The following is a 17,295-nucleotide window of genomic DNA, read 5'->3' as shown; positions in this document are numbered from 1 at the left end:
GGGGGGGGCACAAACGGAAAAGATCCTAAGAGTTTGATATTAGAAGGATGAAATTCATATGAAAAACTTGGCCTCATCATGATTCCAATTTGTTTTTTTTTTGTTAACTTAGTTAAGTAAAAACACAAGTTAAATGTGCTTTAAAAATTTTTTGCTCATTTTCAGACAATGAAATTTTAATAAATTTCATTATCAAGTTACCTTATTAGATCAAATAATTATTTACACAAAGGTAAATTGTATCACATTGTTATAGTTTTTGTAGTTTTTGTTTCTTGCACATTGATCAAGGATTTATTTTTTGAATTGATCAATGAAGCTGTCCTGTCTTTAATTATATAGCAGTTGTTATAATTGAATGGGTATGGTCACTTCAACTGCACATGTTTCTATAAGGATTGCCTTTTCATTGTTATCAAGGACGACATTCTGAGGTTGAATAATGAGAACATTGCAAAACAAGGAATACTGGCATTTATGGAACAGTTTTAATATATAAACATTTATGTACAGAGGATCTTTTTCATCTCTCAACTATGAAAAAATCTGTGTGCGTCATCTGGTTATTTCATTTGGATCTTTTCCGTTTGTGCCTCCCAGCTTAGTGGGTGCATATTACTTGCACTCCCAGAAGCACGTGCCATTTTTTACATAATTAAGGACACGTGCTCTGTAACGGGGGGGGGGGGGGGGGGGGAGGGGGTGCACAAACGTACGGGGGGGGGGGGACACACAAAGTTATTTCAGACTCTAAATTACTACCTCCTCATCAAATCCATGAAATCTTTCAAACCTGAACCTACATATTTTATAAAAGCTTTTCTTTAAGAAAATATTATGTAATAGTATTTAGGCGAATGCAAAATAAGCCGATAGGCAAGCAAGCCGAAAGTTATGTAATAGTTATGTAATCTATCAGAAATAATACATTATCAGCCGTTACAATCAATACTGCTCGTTGTATTATAGTGCATAATGTATTCCAATGCACCAAAGAAACAAAAAATGCGTCAATTTTTAGACATCTAGTGAGTACGGGCCTCAGCAGACCGCTGTCCATGGCCATGCCTCTCATCCGCTGTGGGATGTAATCCGGAAATAGCGGCCGGTTATCGCGGCGAAGCCGCGACGCGCGCGAAGCGCGCCCATCGGCCCGCCAAGGGCAACTTAAAATACCGGTATCCGAAAATTTTTCGGCTTACTTGACCTCATTTTCAAAATTCGGCTTGCTTGCCTATCAGCTTGCTTGACCGCCACCAGTATTTAAAGTAAACTTATGGATCTATTCTGTTTTGATCACTCCCCCCGCTAGTGTTTTTTGCAGCCCCCTCCCCCCACAGTTTCAACTTTTTTGTCAAATAGCACGTTACTATGTAAAAAAATAGCCCGTGCGCCTGGGGAGCGAAAAAAATATAAGCTAACTAAGGTGAGGAGGGGGGGGGGGGCGTTTAATCGTCTACCTCCCCCCACCTACTCAACCACCCGCACCTACAAACCTGTAAAGGGCGCTTTTTAAGAATAACTCACAATCATGTCTTTCGGGTTCCGTTAATAGACACAAAATTGCCTCATTTTTCAAATGCTTACGGTACCAGTCAAGACATTTTCAACAATCATTGTGTCAGCAATCCTTGTGTGTATTTTCTATGTTGTTTATTTTAGTGACATTTAGATTTAGAATCTTAATTAAATTTTCTGACAAATGCTTAACTTTTTCAGCTCGATAGGCCACCGAATGCAGCCAAGTGACGGTCAATGTGGTACTGGCCGTACCTATTTAGTGAAATATAGGATGTACGTCCCAGTGCCACAAAAACTGATTTTTTTCCGAAAAATCCCTCTCTGAAAAAAGGCTTTGTTTGTCAATGTGGGAGTGGCCGAATCTTGTTTCACTGATTAAATCTATTTTCATTGGCCAAAAAGGCTTTGTTTGTCAATGTGGGAGCGGCCGAATCTATTTTCACTAGTGAAATCTATTTTCATTGGCCAAATCTATTTTGACTGGTCGAATCTATTTTGTGGCATATATGGTGTACGTCCCAGTGTCACAAAAACTGATTTTTTTTCCGAAAAATCCCTGTCTGAAAAAAGGCTTTGTTTGTCAACGTGGGAGTGGCCGAGTCTTGTTTCACTGATCAAATCTATTTTCATTGTCCAAAAAAGGCTTTGTTTGTCAATGTGGGTGTGGCCGAATCTATTTTCACTAGTGAAATCTATTTTCATTGGCCAAATCTATTTTCACTGGTCGAATCTATTTTGTGGCATATATGGTGTACGTCCCAGTGCAACAAAAATTGATTTTTTTCCGAAAAATCCCTCTCTGAAAAAAGGCTTTGTTTGTCAAGGTGGAAGTGGCCGAATCTATTTTCACTGTCAAATCTCGAAACCGAAAATGGTGTCTTCCGTATTGAATGCAGCTTTAATTCTTTTTGAATTAAGGTAAAAGATGCGATACCCTAATTTCTTTGCGTTGCAAAATTTTCAGCTTAGCAATTACATACTTCTCCGTATAATCAGCATTTAGATAATTCCTCATTTTTTTTCACAAACAGGTAATAAACACGCCATCTCGATTAATGGTTTCCTTTAACAAAAGTAAAAATAAAGCTTTAATAATCACTTTTCTGCTCGAAGCGCATTAAATTAGGCTTATTTGCGGATTATATACAAAATCGAGCTACATTGCGTGAGAAAAATCGATACGTAAATTGAGCGGATGCGTGATACAAGTCGCGCGGAAAATAGGTTATTATGTTTGTACTTGTATTTCGCGGCTAAAATTAGGACACTTGCGAACACGGGATACGATATTCCCTTCGATTTTGCCGGTTTCTGCTAAAGTAGCTTTTTTCCGCAATATTGTACCACTTTCAATGTATTAACATAGTAAAAACAAACACGAGATACACACATCGGGCATATCTGCCCGGGACGATTTGGGTATACCTCTGCATCGTAATGTCTTGCGTTTGAAACCATACAAATCGGCTCGCTCGAAATTGAGAGTAGAGACGATATCCTACACGTAAAAAACCGAACAGACTGATAACAGCGAAGAAAAATTCTTTCGTTTTTTTGTTTATTTAAAAGCAAACATACTCACGGTTTTCTTAAGTTTAAAACCAACAATTTCTGACCTAGGGATAAGAATTCGTTTGTATATTATACCCATGAGTGGTTCTTTATGTATAAAATTTTCATAAGTTTTGTAATTTGTGGCGTTGAGGATATTTATTTCTAAAACTGACCCACCCTGTATGAAAAACACTAATCTTTCAACCTTCTTGACTTAAGATTCATTAGAAATTCGATTGTGGTTTGCAGTTTGATATTAATAATTTTATTTACCCAAAGATTGGACATCTAAAAAAATTTTATATTTCCATGTTTAATCATTTTTCTTTTAAATTTCTCCACCACTTCGATAGCGAGATGAATAACAGCGTTTTTCGAGAGGTTTTCAAATTTATCCTTCATTGACCTACAAAGTAAAAATTGTTAAAAAATTTTTGATAAGCAGTCATTTTTTTTCCAAAGCATTTATTAGATCTCTCTTTGTTATTGTCACCAGGTTTCGCTTTATACATTATTGAAAACCATTAAAAAAATAGAATCAATTTCGACAATTTTTTTCCACAAAAATTATGCTTCCATTCAAAAATTCTTCAAGTTAATTATATCTTTTTAATTTCTGGCACTGGTCTTGCGATTAAAATTTTGAGTTGCATAATTATTATTACTGATTTGAAATAAACACTGTTACACGCTTACCTATTATAAGCAAAATTAAGTCATAATCGTTTGTTATTCCAATCATGGACTTAAAAAATTCAGCAGTTTTGAATGCCGAAAAATGAAATTAAATTAAAAAATCTGTTCGACTTGACATCACTCTTTACTGGTGGTGTTGATATGTTTTATAAAAATTTCAGATACCAATTACCTCTTTTTGTTACTCTTTCAGTCATAGTTGCTCTTTTACTAGTTAATTTCACAGGCTACTGTCAATTATTTCACGTGACCAGGAACTCAAATGGTTCTTTCACATTTATTTTAAATTTTTTTGGGCGCTCTTCAGAGCAAAAGGAAATCAGTCGAGAACACGTTATGAATTCTGCCTCTACGGATTCGGATCAATTGCCATTTTGCCAAAGAAACGATCAATTCATAACATTCAAGGAATTTTATCTCGTTGAAATCAGAGATCACGATTGGTAGTTTATTCGCACAACTAGTAGGGCATATATAGTACAGCCACATTAAAACAAAATCAGTAAAATTTTCAGCAGAATAAATTTTGGCACAATATAATTTTTAGCTGAAATAATGGCAGTTAAAGTTATATTTGGTTACAGCTTTCAGCAGGAATAGATAATGGGAACTATAACTCCAAATAATATTCCTCTTTAACTTTAATAATATTTCTCCTCCAAAAATTCTAACTGTAACAACCAAAGAAACATACAAAGCAACCGATAAAAATCAAAGAGGGACGGATTCACACAATTGGACTCGAAGAAAAATGTAAAATATTTTGGAAACAAGAGAAGAGTACACTCAGGTTTAGGCGCGCGACCCTAGACTGCTCTGATCAGACCATTTGGGTCGCACACTGGTGGCGTTGTGCGACCCAAAATACATGGTCTGGGAAACGCTTGTGTCGCAAAATGGTTGGACAATGGTCGCACTACGGTCTGATCAGAGGGCAAAGTCTGGCAAATGGTCAGATCAGAGCTGCCTAGGGTCGCGCATCTAAACCTGGGCAACATATCGTACCACGTTTGAGATCAAATACGTGCATACATATTCATTCAAATTGAGCAAATACTTCTGCAGACATAATTTTTCATTGGAACGAAAAGTTATATATTTTTGTTGATGCTATGTGTTTCGCCAAGGTTGAGGGGTCATCCGGAATTGACCTCTAATCTGACCATTCCAGACCAAAGTAACCTAGTTGTGGTCGAAACACAGCATAGTTGTGTGCGCGCGGAGTGCGCTCGAAGTTGTCTTTGATCAGACATTGTAGACGGAAATGTCCTCTGATAAGACCAAAATCAAATCATTCTCCAGACTTTTGTGCGACCATGATCCAGACCATATCCAGACTATTGTTCAGACAATTCTTCAGACAATTTTCGCTAGAGTGAACCTCTGACCAAAGATGCCACTGATCAGACCATTTTCTACACATTGTCATGCGCGGTCCAGATATTGTCCAGAGCATTGTGCAGACGTTTGTGTGCTCCAATTAACTTCTGATTAGACCATCCTCAGACCAAAGTGACCCCTGATAATACTACTGTGCGCTCGAACTAAATACTAAATACCATACCCTGTATTTTTGGTCTGGAAACACACCGTGTGTTTTGGACTTGGGTCTGATCCGAAGCCACTTCAGGATGGGACGTCAACCTGGGGGGATAGAAAATTTTATAGTAAAATTTGAGTGCATTGATAGTAATGGTTTCAAAACTTGGTTGATATATCAAAAACCTATAGTCATTTTGTCTTTGCCAAATTTTGAAAGTTTAATAACAGCGAAAAGTATTTGTTAAGTTGAGTGCACAGTTTTCATCTTCTTTTATTCCTTTTATTCCGTAATTGTGTCTTCTAGTTTTTACGTCGAACAGAAATTCTATGCTTAATCATTCTACTAAATGAAGGAAATGCTCACTAATAATATCAAGTCGATCAAATTTAACAATAAAAGTTAATTTGCAGGTTTTGTGGCTTAAGTTAACTTAAATTACATAGTAGTTCCTTTTTTTAAAAAATTTCGTTTACAATTTTTTCAATATCAATAATTCAATTTATTCAAAAACTACTTAGTAGAGATGTGTAGTGTAGAAATCTATGAATAATCTGACGGTTTATAATTGTGTGATATTTGCTAATCAGTTTTAATGACGTGAATCAAACTTATTTTTCTTAGAAGTGAATAATCACATTTTTTGTTGTTCAATAATAATAAAACAAACCAAGTTGTTGTCTTTGAGAAGAACAGGGTTTGACTCATATTAAAAACCCTGACTTGGTAAACAATTATTTTTTCTTCAAATCTAGTTAAAGCCGATAATTTCTTCAACGAGATATCGTAGCAGGATGTTGCGGGTGGCGCTGGATTCAATCATAAGCAGCATGATTTCAATTATGCCTGTCAAATGGCAATCCGGCTAAACAGGACACTCATAGACTACACTCCCAGTCTCAGGGCAAAACACAATCCCAATTCAACCCAGCAGATATTTATTATGGGTTGGCAGTTTGGAAATTTTCTCGATCTTTCCAAGTTGACGTATCAGATGCGTGTTAAACAGGTAATTTTTTGTTCACATGCATCATTTTTTCATCACATGATGCATTTTAATTGTAGGATTTAACTTTTAAAAGCAAGATTCCTTGTGGCATCAAACAGCAGAAAACAAAATATCCTTATAACTTTGTAAATGGCGCTACGCAAATTCGAATCATATCCATTGATATGTAAGTTTCACGATTGGTATTAGTCGTGCAATTTACGAGTTTGATTTTGAAAAAGAAACTATTTTTCGTGTTGCGCAATATTTCAACTTGAGAATTCTTTTGATGAAACTTTTCTAGCACCTTGCTATGAAATCATTTATTTTTTCTTGAAAACATAGAAATCAATCGTTTCGGCTCCAACAAAAATTGTGCATTTTTCAGGAAGGAAACTTCAAATGTCGAGTGAGATATTTACGGAAAAACCAAGCGAGATTGAAACCCAACACCAGTATTTTGACAATAGAATACGGAAAGGGAGCTACAAGTTGTCCACCAACTCGTAATTGCCACGGTATGATAGTTCACATGAAGTTACATAACTCCTCAGTCTATTCTGAGCCCAAGGTCACCAATTTGAAGCTAGTGAAAGGGACAAGAGTGCCTTCTCGTTTTGTAAAGACTGCCGCCAAAAAGATCAAATTCGATCTGTTCAAACACGCTGCCGAAAAGTTTGGTTTGAAAGGTCCCTTCAATCTCACAGTAATGCATATAAGAGCCGGAGACAAACCCTGCGTGTTAGAAAAGCTGAACGAAACAGAAATTGTTGACAAAATTGCATCATTCGGAGTTCCTCATAAAAATGAAATTGTTTACTTGATGACAAATATGCCCGAAAACAGTTCCCACTTCAAAGCTATCAGAAAATACTTCAGAAATCACCCTTTCTTCGGAGCCATCGACATTGACATGTTTAAGAGGAAGGCGTTCACACAAATGGGTTCATATTTGGTGTATGTGGTGGAAAAGAGGCTGCAGGATATTGCAGAAAGGATAATAGTCACCTACTCTGGATACGTTACATCCAGTAGCAAATTGGTGGGTGTTTTGGCTCCCTCATGCGGACCAAAGGGAAGAGGAATGACTTAAAGTTTGAATTGCTTAAAATTTTATTTCAAAATATTTGTATTCTGCTGTCTATTTTGTTTAAATTGCAAAATAATTGTTCACTAAGATCCTTTATAAAGTTTTGCATTCGATTGGGAAAGATTTACAGAAAAGGCAGGTATGTATATCAACTTTGTTAAGTGACTGTTTGCAACATTAAGTGATACATTTTTGATATCTGTTTCCAACCACCCAGTTCTTGATTTTGAAGGAAGCAATTATAGGTTAAAACAAGGGGGCTCGGTGATGTGCGTTCGCACATAAGGTTCCGACTCCACTCATTCACATTTTGTTTAGCGGTCTACCAAAACAGGAAGCAATGGAAAACTTTCAAATATTCAAATAAAGTTCAAAAATAATTGGCGTATGAACAAAAAATTGCGCCCAACTGACTAAGGTGCATTACACCGCAGAAGTATACAACAAAATTTCCGCCGTAGTAAAATTCACTCGAAAATTAGATACATAAAATGAACGAAATTAGGAGATATCCTTTTTATCTCAGTTTTCAGAAAAGGAGTTACGCCATTTTTGAGAAAAATAAATATTTCAAAAATTTAAAATAGGTGACAAGTCTTGTAGCACGTTTCCGATCATTTTAGATAACCATTAATTGAATTAAAGTATCTCCTATCCGATATTGAGCCTAATTAAGCGCGCGCTTTTTGAGCATGCAAAGTGATTCAATGCTTTGTAATAAGCACTATATTAAGATTTAATTGACGCTTTCAAAGCTTTAAATCGATTTAAATACAATCAATTTTATATATATATATATATATATATATATATATATATATATATATATATAGATACATATATACATATATATATATATATATATATATATATATATATTTATATATATATATATATGTATATCTATATATATATATATATATATATATATATAAATATATATATATATATATATATATATATATAGATGGTGTACGTCTCTGCGCCCCAAAAACTGATGTTTTTCAAAAAATTTTTCGCTCATCAGAGGCTTTGTTTATCAATGAGAAACTGGCCGATTTTATTTAGTAGTAATAAATAGTACTCATAAGTAGTAATAAGTGGTAACAAAGTACTAAAAGTAGTAATAAAGTAGTATTAAGTAGTATTACCTCTTAATAAGTCATACCCATTTTTAAGTAATACGCATTAATAAGTTCTAATAAAGTAGTAATAAAGTACTAGATGTAGTAATAAAGCTTTAATAACCAAATTTATGCTCAAAAACGCGCATTAAGTTAGGCTTAATTACGGATTATAGTGCGAAATCGAATTACGTTACGCGTGAAAGAGAGATACATAAATCGAGCAGATTCGTGATACATACCGCGCAAAAAATAGGATACATAGCTTGTACTTTAATTCCGCGGTTAAAATTTTGACAATTTTGCAAACTCGGGTAGCGCAATTCCCTTAAAGTTTTGCCAGTTTTTGCTCAATTAGCTAGTTTTCGCAATATTGCTGCATTTTCAATGTGTTTACATAGGAGAAAGAAACGCGAGATACACAGATCGGGCATATTTGCCGGTGACAATTTGGGTATACCTCTGCAACAACAAACACTATATGCATCCAAAACTCAATGTCTTTTTTATGAAAAAAATTCTCAATGACAAAGTCGAAAGGGCGTCAAATAAAACTAAACAAAGTGACTTTCAGATGGCGAAAATCATGGGCCAATCTTTAATAACTCGGCAAAAATTCGACAAAAAAACAAAAACTGCTAAATTCGAAAATACTTTTCTTTTGTTACAAATATTTTCAAATAATGAAAATGTTTCAAAATTAACTGAAACAATTAAGAATGTGTTCATTCAATCTTTCATATTAAGGCATTGAGACCTGTCATTATCCAGACTGAAATGTAGGTTAACAAAAACAAACAACATATATAGACGAAAAAGAAGAAAAAACAAAAAGAACGACAAAAACAGAAAGAAAACAAGTTTTAAATTCAATTTCAGTAAAAAATTGGTGTCGAAGACGTTGAAACAAAAAGCATTGCACTAAAAGCATTGAATTGTGCCTTTTTTGAAACGCCAAATAAAGTAATATGAGACCTGTAATTAATGCGACTATGTAACAAGTCGACAAATAGAACAGCAAATTGCAAAATTAAAAATTACGTCCAAATTTTTCTTAAAACAATTGATTTCAAATTTGAGATACTTTAATTATCGACAGAAATCAGTATATGTTTTATTCAGCCGCTTAGACCTGCAATCAACTCAAACGTTTCAGTCTGAAAGGATGCGCATCTAAAAATAGCTGTTTTTTGGAGAGAACGAAGAGTTTTTACCATTTTTTAGGTGTGTCAATCCGGCGAGTTCTATCAAAAAATGGACTAAAGAAGCCAATTTTGTGTCATTTTTGTTAATAAAGTTTGAGTTTTGAAAAATGTAGCAAACATTGCTACATCATTCCCATTCCTCTGTCGCTAGAGATTGCCAGAGGTAAAACCAAGCAAACACTTGCAAACAATTTCTAAATAATTGTCAGCACAATTGCCAAAAAATGGCGTAAAAGTACGGAAAAGATGAACAAGGCAACAAAAAACAGTCAAATGTTCACCAATTTTTACACCACGACTTTTATAAAAAAATCTTTTCAATTATGGATTCTACGCACGCAGGACAAGTTATCTAAGGATACCACTCACAACTGTCTAAATTGAACGAAAGAAGAAAAAACCCATTTCAGTATATAGTTCCTCCCCCACTTAAGTGCGTCAGAAAGTTTTTGGAATTTAGATCCCACCTAAGAAAAGATTACTGCTCTTTTGTTTGAATGCATTCGAAAAAAAGCGTCTAAATTAAGCGGAAAATTTTAGCGTAATCACACAACTTTTTGGGAAACATGGGCATGATTTAGTTGTTTTCATGACAGTTTTTGCATTTTCGTGATTTCATTATTTTTTAACTACACAAACAGAAAAATAAGCATCTGTCGTTTACATTCTCCATCATTTCTTTACACGAAAATATGCTTAATTGATTGCCACAAGAAAAAATTATAAGTTCCACGATTTACAGAAAAGAAAAAATTGCGTGAATTTATTGACACTTGTCAAAAAGCTGTTTGAGTTTGATTGCTTGCAATATGAGAAGAGCTTGCGTGGAGGTCTTTTTTGCCAATTTAGTTCCAGAATCTTCAGTCATGAACTTCCAGATGACATTGTGAAGATCCCCAATTTTCTAGCACACACCCGATTTGAAGTTTGACGGTAAACTTTGGTAACAGATGCTGTGAAATGCGGTGAAGAAAACAATTTCCACTAGGTAATTTTTATATCCTTTTGCGGTTAATTCGGTTAATCGCGGTGAATTGTTATTTTTCACCGTATTCAACGGAAGTCTTACAAAAACAAAACTTGGGTACACGGGTTTGAATCTCGCACCTCCTGCATGTCTACAGCTTTTTTTTAATTCATTGCTCCCTCTGTCACTTACTTCTATGATATTTCGTGCGAAATAAAATCACATTCAATAAACGTTATTAAAAACAATTGCGGTGAATTTTTGTAAGAACTGCGGTAAATTTGGCAATAAATTTTTTATTCGCATTGTTTTTTATTCCACCGCATTCGCCGCTTCTAACGCATTTCTTATATTAATTTGTCAAAATATTCGGTGCAATGTATTTTTTCTAAGAAGTGAGGTGAAATGCAAAGAATTATTCTTTTTCACCGCATTCATCGCAATCACTGCATTTCTTGCAAAAATTCACCGCATTTCTTACAAAAATTCATCTGAAAACCTCAACTCTGACTCACTTTTGAAATTAGAGTTCATTTCTGATGTTAAAACATCTGTTCTCAATTACACACGTTCATGTGTGATTTCACTGTTAACATTTTGCACGGTTAACTTTGCACTGAAGCGCATGAACAACTGCTGTGTTATCCAAAACAGCAGAAACATCAGCAGAAACGTAATCAAACAATCTGATAAGTACTAGTTTGGCCACTTGAGATATACAGCGTCCATTCCTCTATTCCTTTTCTTTACTAAATCTCAAGTGAACATTTACCTCAATGATGCTCGATTCTGTTTTTGCTTCTGGAAATATTAACTGGGTTGTGCAATTATTGATAGAAATCAAATTAATTGCGCCTGGAATTTACAATTGCGGTGGCCTCAGATTTTTAATATAAAATATTTGAAAAAACTTTTTATTTGATGGAAATTAAATGGAATTGACGACAAATAATTGGGATGCGCAATTATGTGTAATATAGTCTACGCTGAATCTAATGATCTGGTGAGTCTAATGATGATACTCACAACCCTCTACAATGAATATGTGGATGTTCCAAAACTGAACGAAAAAAAAGAAGAAAAAACATTTGATTATAAAGTTCCTCCCCAATTGAAGTGGGTGGTAGTGATTTTGGAAATTAAATCTAACCCAAGAGAATTGTATTGCATTATCATTAAATTACATTCTAGTAAAGCGTCTAAATAAAACGGGAAAATCTTGTGTAACCACAGATGTTTATGGGAATCGTGATACACGAAGAGGAGCCGGATTACACATTAAGTTGTTTTTCATCACAATTTCTGCTTTTTTGTAATTTTATTGCTACTCAACAACACAAACTGAAAAAAATGTAGAATTATCAGTATAATTTTTTCTGTTCTTCATAACTCGTTCAAAGGAAAAAGTGCTCGATTGATTGCCACAGTAAAAAAATCTCAGTTCAAAAATTTGCCAGAAAATTTTCAAAATTGCCTGAAACTTTTTAAGTAAATGTCAAAAAAGTGATTGGGTTTTATCGTATATTGGAATAGTAGAATATGAAAAATGCTTGCTTAGAAGTTCTTCTCCAACTTATTGCCAGATTTTTTAGTAATGACCCTTCAGATGACATTTCGAAGTCCCCAACATTTTTGCGCACATGCAATTTTGAAAGTAGAGTATGTTTTTTTCAGTTAAAACATCTGTTCTTAATTATCCATATACCCATGTGATTACACAGTTAACAGTTTTCACAGGTAACTTTGCACAATAAAACATAAAGAACAACAGTGTTATCCAAAACAGCAGAAACATTAGCAAAAACGTAATAAAACAGTCTGATGAGCACTAATTTGGCCACTTGAGATATACAGCGTCCATTCCTTTTCTGTACTAAATCTCAAGTGAACATTTACCTCAATGATGCTCAATTCGGTTTTTGTTTCTGGAAATATTAACTGGGTTGTGCAATTATCGATAGAAATCAAATTAATTGCGGATGGAACTGCAATTGCGGTGGCCTCAGATTTTTTAATATAAAATATTTGAAAAAACTGTTTTTTGATGAAAATTAAATGGAATTGACTACAAATAATTGGGATTGCAATTATGTGTAAAATAGTCTATGCTGATCACGTTATCTAAAGATACTACTTACAACACTCTACAATGAATAAATCGATGTACCAAAATTGAGTAGAAGAAAGAATGAAAAATTCTTTTGAGTATATAACTCCTCTCCAAATGAAGTGGGTGGTAATGACTTTAGAAAACGAAGAGAATAGTACTGCATTATCATCAGATTAAATTCTAATAAGGCGTCTGAATTAAACGGAAAAATCTAGTGTAACTACAAATTTTATCAGGAATAGTGATACACTAAATGGGGGCCTGATTACACGTTTAGTTGTTTTTCATCACAGTTTTTGCTTTTTTGTGATTTTATTGCTATTCAACAACAAAAACTGAAAAAATATAGAATTATCAGTATAATTTTTTCTGTTCTTCATAACTCGTTCAAAGGAAAAAGTGGTCGATTGATTGCCACAGGAAAAAATTTCTCAATTTCCAGAGTGACCAAGAAAATATTCGATACTGTATGAAACTTTTTAACAATTGTCAAAAAAAGTGATTCAGTTCGATTGTAAATTGGAGTATTGGAATATGGAAAATCCTGCGTGGTTTTTTGTCAACTTAGTGCCCGCATTTTCAGTCATGACCCTCCAGATGACATTGTGAAGGTACCCAACATTCTAGCGCACGCGTATTTTTGAAAGTAGAGTATAGTTTTTACGTTAAAACATCTGTTCTGAGTTGCCCATATACACATGTGATTACACAGTTAACATTTTTCACAGTTAAATTTGCACCAAAGCGCGTAAACAACTACATTGTTATCCAAAACAACATAAACCCAATAAAATTTTCTGAGGAGATCTTGTTTGGTCACTAGAGATATACAGGCTTTCTTTGCTGACGTCTCAATTACAAAATGTCCAGCTGAAACATCTTTTGTGAATTGTTCGGAAAATTCTTCTTCGTTTTTCTTCACTAATTTGCTGGTGAATGTTGAACTAAATGATGCTAAATTTATTGTTTGCTTCTGGGAATTTTAACATAGTTTAACAGTTATCCAGAGAAACATAATTTCATTGCGCCTGGAGGTTGCAATTGCGATGGCCTCATATTTCTTATATACAAAATTTGAACAACTATTAATTGATGAAAATTAAGTGGAATCGACTACGCGATTAACCCGTAATTGTATCTAATAAAGATCCAATCACAAAGATGAACTGACGCTAGTATTTTCCGGGCAACCGTTCATTGTGGAAAACAACTAAAAACAATTTGACGAGCGCCCCCCACTGTTGAAGTCTCCACTTACGAATCATCAAAAAATCTAAGAATTTATAAAAACAATTTCAAATCGGCAGTTATGTCAAAAAAAAATTAGAACGAAACTGAGACTACATTTAATGATTGTAGTGGATTCCTTGAACCAAAACTCCATCCATGATTCATTCCAGTTATTGAAACCGGAAAACTTATATACCGATAGGGGTAACTTCGTACAATGTGCCAATATAGGTTTTCAATTCATTCCCATGGCTTTTGAACCATTTGGTGGACTCTCTGATTTGGTGAGAAAAACCTTGAAGTGAATAGATCTGCTCACTGACAACAAAGGTTTGCACTCAGCTGCCTCGCCTGTTGCTTTTGGCAGGCTTGCTCAACTGGTTCAGTCTCACTATTGCGTGGAAATCCAGGCGTCTCCAATGTTGAATGTCAAGTTGAAAACCCAATTGTGTAGGTTTCAGTATTACCATTGAAAACCCGATTGTGTGGGTTCCAATAATCCAATTGAAAACCCGATTGTTTGGGCTTCGATTCACATAATAAATCAACATAAGAGTGGTCACATGAGGTGCCAATAATCTGAGAGTTGTTGTGATTCAAAATTTGGATTGTGACCTTGAACTGATAAGTAATGACATGACAATGAGTTAATAAAGTCGACTAAGATTACCTCGCCAAGCCATATATCAATTGAGATTTTAGCATTTTAAAAAAAAAATTCAAACAACTTTTTTCCAATTCGCTAAACATTTACATTATTATATTAAGAATTTTGTTATATTTTAAAAATTATATCGATGTTTAACGTAGTGCATTTCACATATGTTGAGGTTATTTTGCAGAAGAGTAGTGCTTGAATGGATGTACAATGTAGGGGATCTTCAGTAATAGATTGACAAACCTAGTCTACTTTGGTGACCACAAAGATGTAAATCAGCGCAGGAAAAGCTACAACTGTCAAGAACACAGCGGGCAAGACATTATAAACCTAAAGCGGAAATTTAGTTTTTCTGAATCAGAGCTCAGTATGAAAAATCCCAAAACCAGATTCAGAAGTGTTCATAACAAAAGCATAATAGAATCTCTACAGTAATAGAGTATTCCATGCCCGTCAAAAATATACAGGAGCAAAGTATGGTCAATCAATTGGTTGATGCGATGCGAAATTAGAATGAACCATAGATGGGATTATTCGCGAACCCAAACCCGGAATTGGTCTTGTTCCCCTCGATATATCCTTGTAATTTTAAATTTGTCCTGAATTGCCTAGATGGTTCGTTGTAATTTCACAAGAACTAAATAACCATTGATTGATCATAGCAGAGAAGATGCATTTAAGCTAGTTTGAGACTGGAATGAAAAAGGAGTTTTTGTTACTGCAAGTTAACTAGAAAACAACTCAAGTTTACTCGCTGATGTGTTTTGCATACAAAGTTCCAACGCTCTCATCGTCAAACTTGTGAAAAAAGCTTCATTCAACGTATGAAACCTTTCATTTCAAAAGATTGAAAGGTTTTTCAAAATTACATTAGTTTATCTAAGGCAATAACAGACAACTCGTATTACACATGAAAAATGGTGTCAATGCTCATCCGCCCTAATCTTGTATTGAACACTTTAGTTTACTGAGTTTCATAAATTAGAGTCGAATAACAATCATACTATTACATTCAAGCCATTTTGCTTTCATGCATGAAACGAGACATTTATCGTGAATACTTCTCCCAATTTTCATGCAATTTAGGGTTGAAATGGGAAAATCCGCGATAAAAAATATGGGAGCAATGAAGTCAAATATTGGATGATTTATGAAAATGAATTCAGTTACTTCTTCAATTAAACGAAAAAAAAGGTTTAGGTTCGGAGATGCAAATACAAAGGAACTTAGTTCTTTTATAAAACTTATATTAAAAACATGTAACTTGGTTAACATAACGGTTAATATTCTTTTATAAAATAGTTTAATATGATATGCAAGAGGAATTATAAATAGAATTTTTTTGATCACCGAGGCCGATCGGTCTTTAAGGCAAATAATGATATAATTTTAAAACAACTTGAATCAATTTTGAAGGTTCTTCTCACTTGATTATCACTGAAAAATCAACCATAAGAGTTGTAAAATTTCTAGCTGTTTTGCAGAAATAAAACACCAAGAACGAGGCTTGCCAAAACTATGATCTAATTTCTCATTATGTTCAGAACACTAAATTATAAATATCAAGTAGAAAGTGTATCATTAAAGATTCATTTAATAATTTTAACGCCGTTTACTCAAAAGACAGCAAAAAAGAATACTGGTCTCGTAAATTTTTTGTTGCTGCGGCTAGTGGTTTTAACAAACAAGGACAAAAAGAAATCCAACCGCAACAGCAAATCTCAAAAGAATAAATCAAAAAACTTTAATGTTTGTTGTTATGTTATGGGCTAGCAATGTCGCTAGAAGTATTACGAAATGATGGATTCATTAAAAAACCGACTAAAAATTAAAGTTTATTTGCACAATTTTTTTCGACACAAATAAAGAAAATTTTAAAAAATCGGGCAACGTTTAGAAACTAAATGCTGCCGATGATTTTGTAATCATTATGTGCATATAGATGGCCCCGACAAACAAATTTTTATAACAATACACTACAGAATACTTTTCATTTGCGCAAATAAAAAATGTTAGAATACAATAAAGAAAACATTCTTATTTCAAAAAATTTTATTTGATTTTTTTTCCGGAAAAGTGGTAATAACGAAACAGTAGTCGTCTTCCTTCAATGGTTTCAAACATTTCTGAGGCAATTGAGAAAAAATTTCTTTTAGTTGCAGCCTGGATTTAGTTTGGTTTAGTCTATAGGCATTTGATAATTGAAACTTTCCCTTTCGATGTAATTAAAAAATAAAATTCATTTTTCGGCGCTTCTGAGCATCAACTCATAACACAACATGAAGTTGATGAAAACAAAATTTTTGATATTAAGTATGACAAAATGTACAATTTTATCAATACAATTATTGTCTGTTTTCTTGTGAATCTGTCTTGAAACAATTTTGTTTCCGTAATATTGACCATTGTTTTTCGACAGATTCAAATCGTTTATTATTTCTCAAGTTGAAAAATTGGTCTGTTATGGACAACTGAAGACTTTAAATCTGTACAATTACAACCAGTTTTATCTTGAAATCTGTTGCTTGCTTTCTTTTTAAAATATTGAAACATCTTTGCACGAGAAAGTGTTTTCTCACCAAATGCAATTCAGTTTTTTAAAGTTCTGGCCA

The 17,295-nt window shown here is 33.9% G+C and overlaps 2 protein-coding genes across 2 annotated transcripts in view; both read left to right on the top strand.

Moving 5' to 3' along the window:
- The window catches only part of LOC142352136 (uncharacterized), an 87,344-nt gene extending 83,514 nt beyond the window's left edge, over positions 1-3,830 (top strand). The window contains exon 5 of the transcript XR_012760993.1: positions 3,355-3,830. The gene's annotated coding sequence lies outside the window, so the exon portion shown is untranslated. The remainder of the gene's footprint in view (positions 1-3,354) is intronic.
- Positions 521-7,482, top strand: LOC142352138 (uncharacterized). The gene is made up of 3 exons (XM_075404525.1): positions 521-550; positions 6,067-6,320; positions 6,688-7,482. The coding sequence occupies exons 2-3, from the start codon at positions 6,165-6,167 to the stop codon at positions 7,390-7,392; spliced, it is 861 nt and encodes a 286-aa protein (XP_075260640.1). The 5' UTR covers positions 521-550; positions 6,067-6,164; the 3' UTR covers positions 7,393-7,482.
- The last annotated feature ends 9,813 nt before the right edge of the window (positions 7,483-17,295 follow it).

This window comes from Convolutriloba macropyga, chromosome 13, assembly GCF_964194025.1.
Source record: "Convolutriloba macropyga chromosome 13, txConMacr16.3, whole genome shotgun sequence".
In the NCBI taxonomy this organism is placed as follows: Eukaryota; Metazoa; Xenacoelomorpha; order Acoela; family Convolutidae; genus Convolutriloba; species Convolutriloba macropyga.
This window is presented reverse-complemented; position numbering and strand designations above follow the sequence as displayed.